Source organism: Furipterus horrens, unplaced genomic scaffold (genome assembly GCF_987537825.1).
Source record: "Furipterus horrens unplaced genomic scaffold, mFurHor1.1.pri manual_scaffold_2, whole genome shotgun sequence".
Taxonomy (NCBI): domain Eukaryota; kingdom Metazoa; phylum Chordata; class Mammalia; order Chiroptera; family Furipteridae; genus Furipterus; species Furipterus horrens.
In genome coordinates this window covers 89,317,189-89,334,513 of record NW_028327172.1, presented here as the reverse complement: position 1 = coordinate 89,334,513, position 17,325 = coordinate 89,317,189, and the positions used below count along the sequence as shown (strand labels likewise).

At 50.1% G+C, this 17,325-nt stretch overlaps 1 protein-coding gene and 1 pseudogene across 1 annotated transcript in view; one reads left to right on the top strand and one right to left on the bottom strand.

Moving 5' to 3' along the window:
• Positions 1-17,325, bottom strand: part of PHLDB1 (pleckstrin homology like domain family B member 1) — a 58,921-nt gene that overhangs the window by 8,870 nt on the left and 32,726 nt on the right. Inside the window, exons 13-24 of the mRNA XM_090266045.1 lie at positions 11,840-11,950; positions 11,620-11,709; positions 10,906-11,049; positions 8,685-8,825; positions 7,128-7,268; positions 6,874-6,976; positions 6,353-6,397; positions 5,432-5,726; positions 5,215-5,305; positions 3,296-3,442; positions 1,593-1,709; positions 1,229-1,331 (exon numbers count right to left, since the gene is read on the bottom strand). Of these exons, the coding sequence (XP_090122171.1) occupies positions 1,229-1,331; positions 1,593-1,709; positions 3,296-3,442; positions 5,215-5,305; positions 5,432-5,726; positions 6,353-6,397; positions 6,874-6,976; positions 7,128-7,268; positions 8,685-8,825; positions 10,906-11,049; positions 11,620-11,709; positions 11,840-11,950 (1,528 nt within the window). The remainder of the gene's footprint in view (positions 1-1,228; positions 1,332-1,592; positions 1,710-3,295; positions 3,443-5,214; positions 5,306-5,431; positions 5,727-6,352; positions 6,398-6,873; positions 6,977-7,127; positions 7,269-8,684; positions 8,826-10,905; positions 11,050-11,619; positions 11,710-11,839; positions 11,951-17,325) is intronic.
• LOC150019035 (large ribosomal subunit protein uL18 pseudogene) lies at positions 13,315-14,254 on the top strand (annotated as a pseudogene).

Below are 17,325 nucleotides of genomic sequence, written 5' to 3'. Positions count from 1 at the left end.
TTTATTTATTATTAGATTCAACTTTCACTCTGCCTCTAATCCTGACCTTTATCCTAAACCTAGATATCCTCAGGGCACTTTAACTCAACACACCTAAAATGGAGCTCTTTTCCCCAGGCCTGTTCCTCTCAATCCCAACAAAGTCCATTCTCAGCCCAGGTGTAAACACAGGGACACTTGTACCTCTGCCTCTCCTACCTCCCCACACTGAGGGCCCATGTAGTCATGGAACGCTTCTTGGAGGAGGCAACACTTGGTTAGGGACCAGGTTAGAGGGGAAGCGGGGCACTTAAGGCCTGGGCCTCTCCAGCATCAAACACTGCAGCCCTTTCCTTCCAGGCTCCCAGCTGGACTGCTCTTCTTGGCTTTGTGGTTGGGTGGGGCTGGGTGGCTGGCTGGACAAACCCAGCTGAGGCATCTAATATCAATGCAAGGCCCAATTAAGCTTCTCTTTATCCTCTGCCATTATGGCCAGTAATGTTCCAGAAAGGCATGATCTGAAGCAAAGAGAACACTGCTGCAGAGCAGATCCCCCATCAACCACAAAATACACAATATGCACTAGGAGAAAGCAGGGAAACTCTGTGGTTTTGAACCACAGGAATCCTAGGACTGGCTGTTTTCACAGCACACCCCAGCTTCTTCTGACTAGGGTGCGATAGAACACCCCACATTCTAAGTCCAGAGAGAATTCCAGGCAAGGGAAACTAAGCTGGGGCTTGCATAGGGAGAGCAAAGGGAGCAAGATGTGCCAGTGGGCTTTTCCCCAAGGCTGTCCTGAGTGCTCCTTGGCACTGCTCAACTGCTTGTCTTGGAGTCTTTGAGGGAACTTGCCCAAGGGGAAATCCACAGGATTTTGTGCAGCCAAAGCAACTGGGTGTCCCTACAGCCTACTCACCATGCTTTAACTCTCTGTTCATGTTCATCACCTGCCTCCCTGACAATAAGCTCCAAGGGAGAGTGCTGTCGCCATCTTGCTTATCACCAGAACCTAGAACTGTGCCTGGGACTTATTAGATGCTTAGTAATTGCTGAGTAAATCAATGGATGAACAAACAAATGGTAAACCAGGTACACTCTGTACATTTTCTGGGGGACAGTGGGAAGGACAAGACCCAGCCAAGCCTTTGGCGCACCCACTTGGAAGCTTGGCCTAGTTCCAGAAGACCAGCTGTCCTGGGGGACAGAGCCCAGGGGTCTGGGTCTAGGGAAGTTTGTGGGAACTCACCCACATAATAGGAAAGGGTACGCTTGAGCCGGTCGAAGACAAACCAACGTTTCTTCCATGATTTAATCTTGCCTCCCATCTTGACCAAGTAGCCACGGCAGACCTGGTGGGAAGCAGGAATAAGGAAGGACCCAAAAGCACAGCCCCTAAACCTTTTGTCCCTGAGCAGCAACATAAATGCCATCACTTGTGCCTATATTCATGGGGGGACTGTACCTACCATCTCTTCAAGCCAGAATACCAGGTCCTGGGACAGAGACCTCTGGTGTTAGGTCAGGAACTGAAGCCACTATTCTGAGGACCCAGGAGGGGTCTCTTACCATGGGGCCTCTCCCCAGCATCCCAGGGCCATGCACGCTGGTACCTTGCTGCTGAGGACCACGTGCAGACAGGTATCAACACCATGGCCTGAGGATTCGATGTGAGTCTTCAAGTCAAAGTCCTCCTTCCGGACTGGCAGGTAGCGAGTCAAGGGTCGTGCCTGGGAGCAGAGGGCAAGGTCAGCAAAGTCTCCTTGCTTCCCTATCATTCCTCTGTCCAGGCCCCTAGGCTTAGTCTTCACCTCTACCATTACCCTCTCCCCACCCCCATGTTGCCTCTGGTTTCACAGGGCTTGTGGCAAAAGCAGAGACCTAGCATGTCTGTGCTGGGCAAACTAGGCTTGGGCAAGCTGCTGAGTAAAGTTTCCCCATCTAAGACCAAGGCACAACCATACTTGTCTTGTCCTTGCCCCTCCTCTCCCTTGTGGGCTGAACAGAATAAAGCCAGAGGCCACATATGAACAGGCTCTGGGAAGAAAAGCCCAACAAGAAATCTGGTCTCTGACTTCCTGGGGACCTTGTCTGGGTCATATCCCTTCTCTGGGCCTCAGTTTTCTTAAATGTAAAACAAGTCCTTTGAACTATACAATCATTTGAGGTCTGTTCCACGTCAAAAATTCTAATACTACAAAATGTGCAAATTCTAGGAGGCACCCCCAAAATGGGCTGACTCTACCCGCTTCCCTCAGCACACTGGTGGTCCCCGCAGCAATGCCTCTGCCCTGTGAGAGGGGGCTAGAGAGTCCCAAAGTAGCCACAGACAGGCAGGAGAGGGGAATTAGGCATTTGACAAAGATTCCAAGTACAGAGCTAAAACTCAATTTCTGATTATTTTTCTTAATTCTCAAATCCAATCCAGGCAGCCTACCCCTGGGAATTTCTGTTGCTGCATCACAGGAAGTCAGGGAGCTGTGATTGCCAGTGACTACTGCGAGTAGGTCCCAAGGGCCCCCCCACCTACTCCCAGTAGAGGGCCTATGGAAACCCAATAGAAGGGACAGCCTGTCTGAGTCCCTCAGGCTCTCGCTGGGCTAGGAGCTAGGACCAGAGACATGGGTACATTTCCCTACCCAACCTAAGTTCTTCTTCTACCTTTAAATGTTCTGCTCAAGCCTGCTGTGTAAGGAGAAAGCCCAGAGCTGGTTTTTGTACAGGGACAGATTCCTGTGGCAAGGACAAATTAGTATAATTTTCTCTTGGAGATATAAACCGACAGTCATAGCCAGGTCATCTGCTGGTGGTAAGGTCTGGAGAGGAAAGGTGTGGTAAAGTGAGGGCCAGGGCTGCCATGAAGCACCAGGTGCAGGACGTCATCAGGGAAGTGAAGGGAGGCACGTCAGAGACGCGTGAAGCAGAGACGAGGCCCCTGAGAGAGGCCAGGGGAGCCATCCTGATTCTTGCTGCTCAGCTCCCATCTCTGAGAGGCCCATCCAGACCATCTTCTCTGACCCAAGATGTTAGCAAGGTGGCCTGCCATGTCCCCACAACCCCACCCACTCATATAACACACATGCACACACGTGCACACGCACACACACAAACACACTGGCTTGAACAAGTCCCCGTGGGGTCTCTGTTCCTTGGGACGGAAGGAGTCCCAGGTAGACTTCTGCTTGTGCTGAGCCAACAGCAATCTTTTCTGGAGTAGAGCAGCTTTTACAGTCCAGCAAAGGTACCCTAGAACATCCTCACCCACTCACAGCCTCAGCCTCAAACCAGTTCCCATCGTACCTCACTGCCCACCCACCTGAGAAAACTGTTTCTCCCGCATTTTGACCTCCTTCTCCACCAGCTGCTGTCTCCTGGTGCTCTCACTCTGCAGCCTCCGTTCCACCTGCTCACGCTGCCTCCGCTCCTCCTCCAGGGCTTGTCGCCGTAGCTCCACCTCCTGCTCCTTCCACCAAAGCCAGGAGTCAGTGCCCACAGATGTCCTCTTCCTCCATCCCCAGCTTCCCCTTCTCAGAACAGGGCAGAGCCACAGGAGGCACCCCCTCAGAGGGCAGCCTGGCATTCAGAGGATCATCCTCAAAACCAACCCTTGCCCTGGCTGGTGTGGTTCAGCTGGTTGGAGCATCGTCCAGTAAACTGAGAGGTCATGGGTTATAGGCTCAGTCATGGGAGAGGCAACTGATTGATGTTTCTCTCCCTCCCTCTCTCCCTCCCTTTCCCTCTAAGCATGTCTTCAGGTGAGGATTAAAACAAAAACAAAAACAAACCCCCTCTCTCCAAGGACCTTGCTGGGTAAGGGTCAATGCTTTAAAGTCAGATTGCTCTGGTGTAAAATCCTGGCTCAGCCAGCAATGGGAACTGTGGGACCCTAACAAAATCATTTAAATTCCCTAAGCTCCAGCTGCCTCATCTGTAAAATGGGGCCAAGAGTGCATACTCCTGTGATCATAGTAAAAATTAATTAAATAAGATCTGTATGACTCCAGCAGGCAGGAAGCACTCAAATAAATAGGGCTCTTGTAATTTTTATCTGAATTCCTAAAACACTGATTATCTAAGCAACTTTTTTTGACAGTGAATATCTTCAATGGTCCTGCCCTAATCACTAGGCCCTTTGAAACTCCAAATTAGAAACATTTATACTTAAACTACAACTTTTATGGGGAAAAAATGAACTTATGAAAGCCATTATTAAAAGATTTTAAATTTCAGTGATGTTTTGTCAATGATGATGACCTTTATACCATTGATTTCCATTTGGCATATCTTCCCAGCTTAAAACTTAGCAAAATCTCCTTTCTTCTTCTTCTTTTTTTTTAAAGATTTTATTTATTTATTTTTAGAGCAGGGAAGGGACGGAGAAAGAGAAGGAGAGAAACATCAATGTGTGGGTTGCCCCATGTGTGCCCCCAACTGGGACCTGGCCCACAACCCAGGCATGTGCCCTGACTGGGAATCAAACCAGCAACCCTTTGGTTCACAGGCTGGCTCTCAATCCACTGAACCACACTAGCCAGGGCGCAAAATCTCCTTTCTATTTGCTAAGAGATGCTTGTAAATTTGCCCTCCTCTAATGTAACTACAACTAAAAGGCTTTTTTTCTTCTTCAGGTTTTTGGAGCTGCTGAATCCTGCTCCCTGGGTTCTACTCTCTCATCTCAAGAGATGCAAAGTGCCCAATGGTGGAGAAAGAACAGTTTCCACAGATCCCTTATCTAACCTTCTTGCAGGGCCTAGATTTCCTTATCCTGGCTGTGTCCAGGATAAACTACTGGTCCCTCTTTGGTGTGTCCCAGCTCCAGGTTAACTTGAAGGAGACATGACTTACCAGCACTTCTGCTCTGGCTTGGACATCTGCCTTCTTTTCTGTCCCTATTCTTCAACCCTCAGTTGATGCTTTTCCTAACCATCCCCAAGAGGAATGACCAGCCACTCAGATAGACAGGAAACAAAATTCCCAAGGTGACTGAAGTGTGCATAGAAGTAAACACACAAAGATCAGAGGTTTCCCTACAGGAAATTCATGGTTGGACAGTAGTTACTGTGCTGCCTCCTCTTTTCCTACAAGGTGTGAAACATGAATACTCACCAAACCTTCACAACCCCTATTTTTTTCCTCAAGGGAATGTTGGAAGGATCATGTGGGTAAAATGGTTTGGGATAAAGGACAGGCCTTTGGCAGGTGGAAGGCAGCACTGGGGCCCCACTACTGACTCACCTTCGACTCCATGAGTCGGCTCTTCTCCACGTGAGCTTGTTTCAGCATCCTTTCCATCTCCTCAATCTTGCTGACATCCAGGCCGCTTGCACTGGGGAAGGAAGAGAAAGAGTGGATGCATCAAGGAGCCAAGAAGGCATCTGGCAGAGGCGATGGGTCCAGTGTGGGGGAGTGGAGAGTTGACACCTCAGGCGGGATGGGGTGGGGGGTCAGGTACCTGGACACATTGTCAGGGGAGCAGGCTGAGTTGCCTCCCGTGGAGAAGTTGGTCTCCATGCTGTCGGAGCTCTCCAGGCTCAGTGTGTCGTAGGCATGTTCACCCTCCTCCCCATGCTCCTGCCCCGCCGGCAAGTGGTGCAGGATGGAGTGGTGCATGAGTGGGGGGAAGCCCGAGGGGCCTGCCAAGAAGGGAGATGCCCCATGCAGGGCATCCCACTGGCATTGCGCCTCGGCCGCTGCTTTCTGCTTCAGCTCAGCCAGTCTCCGCCGCTGCTCCTCAATTACCTGCTGCCCTAAAGGAGGGACAGGTGGGAGTCACAGGGGGCAACCCAGCCATGCGAGGACACTGGCAGCATCACACACAGAAGAAAGAAGTGAGCAGGGAGAGGCTAACGCAGGGCACCCACATCAGCCCCATCGGCTTCCCTGAAGCCCCCAGGGCTCCAGGGCCAGCTGTGCTGCCACCCAGCCACAGCTGGAATCTGGATTCATGACCCCTCTGCATCCTGAGCCCACACAGGGCACTGATCCTGCCCAGGTGGCACCCTGGCAGCATGATGGCCAGGAGGCTCCAGCTGATAACCAAGGTCTGAATAGGTGAGGACACATGCACTCACCCTGCCTGCTGGGAAAGGGAGAAGGAAGAGATGGTGGGAGCCCCACAAACACCCAGGGTATCAGTGCAGACCCAGCAGCGATGCAGAAGGAAGAGCAACAGCAGCAGAAAAGAAGGAAGAAGAAACACGTGGAATACAGCTGAGGCGGCGGAGAGCTCAGTTCGAGGGATGAGGCAGCTGGACATCCCAAACCAGCTCAGCCTGGGAGTCTGCCTGTGGGCAATGGGGCCTGAACAGAATACATCATGCAGATACCAGGGGCTCTCTGGCTGAAGCAATGTCCTCAATGACCAACGTTCTACCTGCTGGGTCATCTGTTGGGAGGGGCTCAGCAGGAAGCAACTTGACTGGTGTGGGGGACCCCAGGCAGATGGCAGAGTAGAGAGACACAGGGGATGAGAGGAGAGGCACAGACATGGGCTTTCAAAACAACTAAAATGCATTCAAGCAACAAGGACTCCCAGGTTTCCAGAGCCAATACCTTAGGGAACCATTTCTGGGGGTCAAGTCCATCCCCTTGCCTCCAGAAAGGGCAACGCATATCCCCACTCAGGTCAAAAACCATTTCCCTTATTTGCTGGGCTCTCTAGGAAAGATCTCCCAGCCTCCCAGCCCCAAAACCCTATAGCCCTTGCCCTTGATACACATCCAGGAAGCTCTTCTTTAGGCATATAATTTAAATCCTTTCTGCTCTTGCCTAGACCCCAATAAAATAAAAACATGCTGTGAAAGGTATGGGCATGAATGAGATATGGGGGGTGGGGGTGAGGGAGAGATCCAGGTCGCCCAGGAGAGCAGGTGGGCTGGCATTACAGCCACTCACCCTTCTGCTGTAGAGCTAGTTGACGCTTGGTCTCAATGTCCTGCAGCATGACTGCCAGGGTGCGAGGAACGCTTCCTCTGCCATTCTGGGTGAGTAGGGCACTCTGGAGGGAAGTGGAACATTGGGACATGAGGCTCAGAAGAACCCCCACCAAGGCTTTCATGGGCGGCTTTGGCCTCTCCCCAGTGTAAAAGCCTCCATCACCCTACCACCACCACCCTGCTATGCACAGAGCCCACCCACTGTCCTCAGACCTTTGGGGAGGGGCTACGACCCAAGGTAGCCACACTGAGCTGGGAGGAGGAGGAGGAAGAGCCAGAGGAAGAGGGAAGGGGCCCACTGCAGGTATGGGGCAGAGGGCTGGTGGCTTCCCCATCCATCTTGGAGCGATAAACCTGGAGGGAAGAAATACTGCCTGGTGAGCCCTGGCTCCCCCCACTGCTACCACCCCCACATCTCATAGGCTGGTAGGGGTCCAAGGTGTTGCTCAGGGACCAGGCCTCTGTCTCTAGCTGACAATAGCATTGAGCCTCCTGGGCCAGCCCAATAGGCAGATGTTATTAACAGCCGCCAAGCCTCCTTTCCAGACTGTTCTTTCTTGGTCCAACCCTGTGTCTTAGAAAGAACTTTGTCAATGGACCCATGCAAGGAGTTACCATTGACTGGGCAGAGTTGTACAGAAGACCAGCTGGAAGCCAGGGTTCCCTCCGGTTCCAGCTCTGCCACTAACATACTGTATGACCCTGCACTATGCACCTTCCCCAGTCTGGGCCTTGGATTCCTCACCTGCAAAAGGAGTGGGAATGGCTAGGCTAAATAACTGCCAAGCTTACCCATAGCATTAATGTTTGGTGAATATGGTCTTTGGAGCTAAGAACCCTAATTCTCAGCATAGGCTCTGTTACTTCCTAGTTGTGTGGCCTTGGGGAGAGTACTTATCTTCTCTGAGCCCCAGTGTTTGATCTGTAAAACATTAACAATATCTGCCTCAAGGTCCCGTGGTGATTAAATGAATCAAAACACATAAAAATCTCTAACCAGTTGGGCAGAGGGAAAGGTGCCCACATTACATGAACCAAACTTCTCCCAAGGGGAATATGGAATTTCATCTCAGATCACAGTCTTAGAGGCGCAATGCCTTCATTCAAGGAATGAATCTGGAATGGTGGGGTCTTAGGTACTACAGTAGGTCAGTGGAATGAAACCTGGGGGAGAATACTATCCAAATACTCCTTCCGACCCCCCTGGTCAGCAGCTTGCTGCGGATTGAGGTAGGCCCATGACCTCCATGGCAACTCTGAGACTTGGCCATGTCCTTAGGGCTATCATGTCAAAGTCTTTGGCCCTTTCTGTCCTGCCTCCAAGGGTCACCCCTGGGAAGACCAGGAGAGCAGAATGCTGGCAGTTCTCCAAGGCTGCAACAGGCTCAAGAATGTGTCAGGCCCCAGAATGAGTGAGAAGCAGCTCTGGGGTTGAGGGCTGCTGAGGACAGAGCAGCTGCAGTCTAGTCCACACAAGGCACCAAACAGATCTCAACCTGACCAATGCTCCCTAAAGCCCCTTCCATTGGACAATCAATCATGTCACCCCGGGACTCATGAAGCTGGCCTCCAGCTGCCAGAAATGCCATATGGTTGCCCATGAGGAAGCCCTCACTGCCATCTCAGGGTCCAGGGACCCCGTGTCGCCCTGGCTGGACTGCCCCCACCCCCCCATCTAAGGTGGCATGTGTGGCTGATGGATTGGCAAGAGTACCCAGAAAGGAGAGGAGCAGGGATGGAGGCAGGATGGGCAGTAAAGAAGGGGGTTACCTGCAGTTGACGAAAAGCTTTGGTGGGGAGAGGCTGGTGGGAGGAGTGAGGGGAGGCTACAGCAAAGCCAGTCCCCAGCCCGGCCATCAGCTCCTGGTACCACTGCTCTAAGTCTACAGCAGGGAGCAGCAGCTTCTCCATCTAGAGGAGAGCATGGGGAGGGGAACAGAGTGCAAGAGGGGAAGGATGGAGAGGAAAAGTCAGGAAATGAGGGGAAAGGAAAGGAGAGAAGGAGGAGGGAAGAGAAAATGAAAGGGGAAGATTGGAGGAAGGTTAAAGAAAGACCATCATCAAAGAAAGTGAGAGGAAGGTGAGGGAAGAAGGCAAGGAAGGCAGGGAGAAAGGAGAGCATAAAGAGAAAGAAGAGAAAAGAGTTTTTGTGAACATGTTAAGGGCACAACTCCCAGAACACAGACACGTGCTACGCCAACCAGAGCCCGCAGGCACCGACCACTCCCCTGGGGTGGGCCTAGAGCTGGGAAGCCAGGAGAGCAGGAGCAAAACACGCAGACAGAGTCATACCAGTAGTGGGGTGGGGGTGGCAGGACACAAAGACCACCAACCTTGGGGGAAGGTGTGAGAGAAGCGAAGGAGGAGGAAGAGGGCAGCACGGGAGGAAGGCAGGTGCTGGGAGCCAGGTCCTGAGAGGCAGGGGCCCAGAGGGGCAGGCCTGGCGCAGGGGTTGTGGGCACAGGCGAGGCGTCCCACATTGCCTTTGGCTGCTCACGCATCATGTACTTGGGGGAAGACCGGGACGCAGGAGGGAATGCAAGAAGTTAATGGGACTGGAACCCAAGAGATAGTCTTGTCCATGGGCAAGGGAAGGGCAAATACAGGAAGCACAGAGCAGAGGTGGCTTGCATAGACCAGGGAAGCCAGATACCCTCATGCTTCAGCAGAAGGCCTACTCCTACGTGAGCCGTCAGGAGCTGGAGAAAACCCCGGAGCCCGAGAAAACCCCAGAGCCGTGGGGAAGAAAGAGAACCACTCCCAACCCCCTCTATGCCAGCTGCCCTTCTCCCTCACTGTCCCTCAACCGAAGCCTGAGGGGCAATTGAGGGCATCCATAAGGAGGCCTCTGGGGACAGGCTGGTACCTCCCTGTCAGGCAGGAGCTGCATGAGCATGCAGGGGGTGGGGGGTGGGGGGTGGCAGAAGCTTAGGGGGTCCAAGCGGAGCACAGCTAGAGAATCTTGGCAGGCTCATATACTCCTAGGGTGCCCTGTAGGCGGGGAGGGGAGGCAGAGAAGAGGTTTTCAGGTTTCAACCATGTATCAGACACCCAAACTTCATGTCTTAGAGCCATAACTTATTCCATACAAAATCCAGAGCAGGGGGTGGAGCTCAACTGCCCACTGTAACCATAGATGGCTGTGAGGGGCAGGGGACCCAAAAACGGCAGGCAGAGTCAGCTGTCTGTAGGCTCTTCTTGACACCTACTACTGAGGCTACCTTGGCATCTAGGCCCTGCCCCGAGCAGACCCTGAATGCCTATCCCTGGGTTTGGCCTGCACTGGGGGCAGGCGAAGAAGCTTAGGGATGAGAACCCACCAAAGACCAGGACCCAACACCTTGGGCACCCCCAGTGGGGCACACACACATAGCATCAAACACCAGTCACACTATTCCCAAGGGTCCCCTTGTACCCTATCTGCTAGAGCAGTGGCTGTAAGAAGTGGGGGGTAGAAACACCTCTAGAGCCTGAGCAAGATGGGTTCTGAGAAAAAGACCTTGGCAGAAAGAAGCAAAAAAGCAAAATGGTCCGCTGCCCAAGAGTAAGGACTTGGAAAGATGCTAGTACATTAGACTGTGGTTTGGGAGGCCAGGGACTGTCATATGCCCTGAGCTTGTCTAGGTGTTGGGAGCATAGCAGGCATCCAAAATGCATGCTGAATCAAAGCACAGGGTCCTCAGCTGGCCCTATGCAGGGGGAGCCCATTCTGGTCTAGCTCCAGAGGCCTACTGTCCTTCAGGGGTCACAGAAGGTTTGTGAGAATTGACAAGTGGAATGCAGAATACATGCAAATTAATATGCAAACTGATACTCTGATTTTTATGAGCTGCCCAGGCACACCGGCATTCACTCAAACTTGCAAACTCTGGCCAAAGGATTATTGCTACACACCCTCCAGGTGGGCCCTTGGGAGAAGCTGTAGGCAGGAGCTCAGCAAGCAGGCAGACGGGCAGTGGACACAGCAGAGCAAGCAGTTAACTATGATTACCTCTTGTGCTTTGGGGCAGAGCTGAGTGAAAGCAGGTGGGGTTAAGGGGACAGAGGAGGCGCCAGCCTTAGATGACCCTGGGAATGGGCCCAGAGTCGCAGTCCCTAGCTCCTTCTCCGAGGACTCGGAGATGAGCAGTTCAGCCTACAAAGAGGATACATAGTGAGGGGCCTCAGCTCTCATACTCAACCCAGCCACCCATCCCAGCCCTAAACTGATCATGCACTGAGGCAGGGAGGAAGGAAAAGGGTTCAGAAAACTGGGCAAGTCCTCATTGAACCTCACACACTGAGCACAAAAAGACTCAGGAAAGAATGGCTTAAGGGGCCTGAATTCCCACTTCTGAACTAAAAGCCTAGTTCTAGACCAAAGCCCAGGGACTCCAAGATCAGCACCCATAGAACCCTATGCTTCCCCTGAAGGTGAGTCTGCTTAGCCCTGGCCTTTTCCAAACTTCTGAATAGCCCATCCTCCTCACAATGTATTCGGTCACCCAAAATGGTACTATCAGTGGGAGCCAGAAAGGTAACTAAACAGAAGCAGCTGGTAGCCAGAGGGTCCTAGACCTCGGAACCATTCCCACTCACATCTTTCCAGTTCAGGAAAATGTCCACATGCTCAATCTCAGCCGTTAGGGTGAAAGTACCACATGTTGCTCCAGAGCCTCCCAGGAGAACCCTTGGACCTGAAGCTGGGCAGACCCAACCATGTTACCTCTTTGAGGGCTGAAGTAGTCTTCGGGAAAGGCCTGCCCCCTGTGAGTGAATGGTATCTTCTTTCCAACATAGTCAGTTTCTCCTTCTCCTACAAGTCCAGAATAGCAGAGAATCAAAAAGGGGTGGGAGTGACAGCAAGAAAGGAGCCCAGGCCAGGGGGCTATCCTGCACTACCCCCTTCCCCGCAGCAACCCCTCCCACACACCCAGCTGAGCTACCTTCTGCAGCAGCTGTAGGGAAGCGTTCTTGTCCCTGGCCAGGCGTTCCGACTCCTGCACAGCCTGAGCCCGGATCTGTCCAACCTGACTGTCCAGGACTGCCAGGTGCTCCTGGAGGAGATGGAGGTGGTCAGTCAGGCCTTGGGGAGACAGGGCTGAGCCCAAGGTGAGGCTTGGCTATATCTTCTGCCCAAAGACCCTGGGCGTGGGTGAAGAGAGTCAACCAGCTCGTCTGCTTGGCCTCAGCTTACTCCAGGAAAACCCAAGCTGCTGGGGTCAGCCCTTTTCCCCATCCCTCCCTTCACCAGTGATCCCTATGTCACCAGGCATACCAGCAGAACCCAAGTCCCCAAACCTCCCTTCCAGCCACCTTCATAGTCAACGTGTCCAGAATCCTGCAGATACTTAACAGTTCTCCACCTGCCCTCTTCCCCCACCCCACCTCCACTGCCACCACCCAAATCCAGGCCCCTTGCTTTCCCGGCCTGAACTTTTTTACCAGCCTCCTGCTTCCAACTGTGTCAGCATTGTGATCCAGACCACACTGCCACAAATACCTTTCTGAAATGGCCTTTGAGGTTTGTTTTTGTTTGCTCTATTCTCTGAATTTTCTTTCTTTTTTTAAAAAAGATTTTATTTATTTATTTTTAGAGAGAGGGGAAGGGAGGGAGAAAGAGAGGTAGAGAAACGTCAATGTGTGGTTGCCTCTCATGCTTCCCCAACTGGGGACCTGGCCCTGAAACCCAGGCATGTGCCTTGACTGGAAATTGAACTGATGACCCTTTGGTTCACAGGCCAGTGTTCAATCCACTGAGCCACACCAGCCAGGGCTATCTGAATTTTCTAATCTCTCTAAGGAGAATATATGTTACTTGAATAATTTTTTTAAAAATCCACAAGTCAAGTTAGATTACTCCTCTCCTGAAAATCTTCCAGCGATTCCTCACTACTCCCAGGATAAAGCACAAACTCCTAAGCCAGAATTCAAGGCTCCCAGAATTGGGTCTACACTTTTCAGCTCCTTCTCACCCTGACCCTTTTGTGTTCTCTGAGTTCCGCCATGTTGTACACTCAGCCGTGAAGCTTTGTCCTCTTAGGGCTTTTGTAAGCTGTTCCCTTAGCCAAGAAGAGCTATCCATGCCTTCTTCACCCATCAAGAGCTTACTTATCCTCCAAGACCACACCAAATGCTATCTTTCCTCTGACATCTTCCTTGATCACCACTCAATTTCTTTGCTTCTCCTTCTGTGCTCATATTATTCCGTATCACCATTTGCCTTGTATTACTCTTACTTGTGAATATATGTCTCCATTACCACCACCCCACCCAGGTTGTCAGATCCAAGAGGAGGGCCAGAGTCTTTTCTATGTCCACATCCCCAATAGGCTTAGCCAATGCCTGGTTCAATAATCATGTGCTAAAAAAATAAATAAAAAGATAATAAGTGACCTTTCCCCCCTCCACCAGAGCTGTGCTGGGCCTGCAGGTCTGTGGCAAGCCACGGCCGTGGGTCTCTCATCCGCAGGATGGGGTTTGTGAAAGTTGTCAAAAATAAGGCCTATTTCAAGAAATACCAAGTGAAACTTAGAAGACGACAAGAGGATAAAACTGATTACTATGCCTGGAAATGCTTGGTAATCCAGGATAAAAATAAGTACAACACACTCAAATACAGGATGATGGTTCGTGTAACCAACAGATATCATTTGTCAGATTGCTTATGCTCGTGTAGAAGGAGATATGATAGTTTGTGCAGCTTATGCTCATGAACTCCCAAAGTATGGTGTGAAGGTTGGCTTGACAAATTATGCTACAGCATATTGTACTGGCCTGCTGCTGCCCGCAGGCTTCTCAATAGGTTTGGCATGGACAAGATCTATGAAGGCCAAGTGGAGGTGACTAGAGATGAATACAATGTGGAAAGCATTAATGGTCAACCTGGTACCTTCACTTGCTATTTAGATGCAGGGCTTGCCAGAACTACTACTAGAAATAAAGTTTTTGGAGCCCTGAAGGGAGCTGTGGATGGAGGTTTGTCTATCCGTCACAGTACCTAACGATTCCCTGGTTATGATTCAGAAAGCATAGAATTCAATGCAGAAGTACACTGGAAGCATATCATGGTTTAGAATGTTGCAGATTATATGCGTTACCTAATGGAAGAAGATAAAGATGCTTACAAGAAACAATTATCTCAATACATAAACAGCATAACTCCAGATATGATGGAGGATATGTATAAGAAAACTCATGCTGCTATACAAGAGAATCCAGTCTATGAGAAGAAGCTGAAGAAAGAGGTTAAAAAGAAGAGGTGGAATTTTCCCAAAATGTCTCTTGCCCAGAAGAAAGATCGGGTAGCTCATAAGAAAGCAAGCTTCCTCAGAGCCCAAGAATGGGCTGCTGAGAGCTAATAAATCAAACCACAATTTTCGATGAAGATTTTCCAGATAAAGACAATAAACTTACTGAACAAGCAAAAAAAAAAAAAAGATAATAAGTGAGAGAAAAGGGGTCTCGGGACTGTGGAAAATAGGCTGGGTTAATCTCAAGAGACCCTCCTGAAAGAAATATCTTTAAACTACCACCTTTAAGAGCAAGACCTGGGAAGGAAGGAGGAAAGAAGGAAGCTGACCTAAATCTGGGGCCAGCCCAAGACTGAACCAGAGGAGTGGTAATCCTCACAGTAAGATCTGCTGTTTACAGATTCGTCGTCGGCAGCCGTCTGTCTCGAGAGACGATGGTGTAGCTTCTTAAGAGTCTATCTGCACCGCCGAGAATGGCTGTGCAGTCCGACTCGGGAGTGACACGGTATCTGTCTCCTCCCGTGTTAAATCGACATCTTGCGATGACGCTGGAGTGTCCTCTCCAGTGAAGCTGAAGCTACAGAGCCTGGGCAGGGTGATATGGAGGGTCTGCTGTTGCCCATGCAGCAAACCCCCCCCTCTCTTCCCAGCTGAAGGGTCCAAGGGAAAGACGGTGTCAATACAGCTTGGCTTCAGGTGCGCCGCAGGAGTTGCCGGTGTTGACTACTACAACGTCAAACCGCCTTAGGGACTCCGGCTCCGGATTTTCTGTCGGGGTTTACTCCCTTAGCCTTTCCCCTGAAGAGGTATGCCGCAAGGCAGCGGAGGTTTTTTGGAGTCAGAGTTTTCCTTCTCTGATGTGCCCTGACTGGAAGATCGAACCAGCGACACTTAGCTCACAGGCCGACGCTCAATCCACTGAGCCAAACCAGCCAGGGGCTGTTTACAGATTAGTGCTAACCTATTAGGACTTAAGAACTCTGCTAAATGCTTTGTATTTGTTAAATCCTTTTACCCTCTTATGAGGCAGGTGCCTTTATGCTCATTTCATTGATAAGAACACTAACATATTTAGGAAGTAAGATATCTTAGCTAGTAAGTGGTAGAGTTAGGAGTAGAACCAGATCTGTTGGACACCAAAGACATATAGTAGTCCCTCTCTATATCACGGTTCAGTTATTGCGGCCTCACTGTATCGTGGGATTTAAAAAAATATTAATTTAATTATTTATCGTGGATTTTTTGCTATATCACGGGATTTTGCGGTACTGTATATGTATGTCGTTAAAGTTACGTAGGTTTAAGAGTGTAGAATATATTTATGAACATAAGTAGTGTTTATAAAAGTATAGAAAAGGTTAATAGGGAGTGGGAAAGGTTAATAAGGGATTAGGAACGGTTTATAAGTGTGTGGGAAGGGTTTATAAAGCCTTAAAATATATATAAATACTAAAATAAATGTAAGGTTCCTACTTCGCGGATTTTCACCTATCGTTGGGGGTGTGTGTGTGTCTAGAACGTTAATACCCACGATAAGTGAGGGAATACTGTACTCTGAACCACTCTGAACCAGACTGGAGAGGACAGGGACGCACAGGGCACTGGGGCAGACAGAAACTGGGGTGGGTAGGACACTGAAAGCCAAGGATGAAAAGATGAGCAAGGCTCATGAGGAGAAGCACAGAGAAAATTATCACCCCTGGGTCCCAGTGGCTGAGCTCCAATTTTCTAGGGGCCTAGAAGGGCATGGGGAAGAGGGACCAGGAGTCCAATACTGCTGACCCCTCCCAAACTCCCCGGAATTTATAGACATCAAGACCTGGAAGTGATGGGATTAGCTGATCTAAGACTCCCTGATGCATTCTCTTCAGAAGGAAAGAGGAAGAGGCCAGAGAATTGCCAGCCCCCAAGCCCAATGTAGTATAGTATAGAAGGAATGATGAGGGACTCAAATGTTGGAAAATTTTGGGTTCGAGTAATAGCTAATAAGCTTAGTCATCAATGTGTGTAAAAAGCTATTGTTTCAGGAACTGAAGGTATGACCCACCTTGACTCCAGGAGACCATAAGCAGTTCCACCCTTGTGCCTCAGGAGGACTGCAAGCAATCAGGATGGTGTCTGAGCCTTGATACTCCAGGGTGAGATGACCAGGCCCAGGACACAAAGACCACTGCCCAGCACACAGATGAAAGAATGCTGCAGCTTTTATCCAATTAATCTTTTCCATGATTTCCAAACCCCTTATCTACACTTTTCTTCTCCTTATAAAAAGGGTCTATTTATAATGGAATTTAAGACAGTCTGTTAGGGTACAAACCCGCCGTCTTCTCGGATCTCCGACCATCTGAATAAAGCGCCCATAAAGATGCAATCCCTGTCTGCTTATTGGGTCTGGTAGGCGACAGGCAGCATGAACACTGGCTCTTCTGGTTTCAGGAACACAGGCTTTGGGGCCAGGCAGGCCTGGGTTCCGACTCTGACTCTGAAGCTTATAAGTTGGAGGTTTTGGGCAAATCTGGAGCATCTCTGAACCCTGTTGTCATTGTATAGGGCAGGGTAAAAGTAGGTTTACAGTTGTGATGCAAAACACAGCTTATTTTTTTATTATTATTTATTGTATTATTTTACATATGAACAACTGTAAACCTACTTTTGCCTAAACCTGTATATAAAATGGGGTAAGAGCTCTGGCTGGGTAGCTCAGTTGGTTAGAGCATCATCTCAATACACCAAGGTTGCAGGTTCGACCCTCTAGTCAGGGCACATACAAGAATCAATGAATGAATGAATAAAAAAGTAGAACAACACATTAATGTTTCTTTAACATAAATAAAATAAAACAAGGTAGGAGTACTAGGCTAAAATAAAATAAAATAAGTTAAGAGTACTAAGGTCAGCATGACAAACAAAACACAAGGAAGCCCTCAGACACAACCCATGTGCTTGGGAAATGATAGTTTTCTGATGCTCACATCAGAAGCAGATGCATTTGTAAGGATGAACAGCTCAGAGAGAGAAGCAAGGGATCTGAACTCAGGGGCTCCTCTCTTACCACCAAATCCAGGCTAGTTTTCCAGACCCCAGCTCACTGCTTTTTGACATCCTGCCCCAATCTCACTGCTCTCACCTCCCACCCACTTACTGCAGCCAAGCAAACTGCACAGTCATGCATTGTGTGC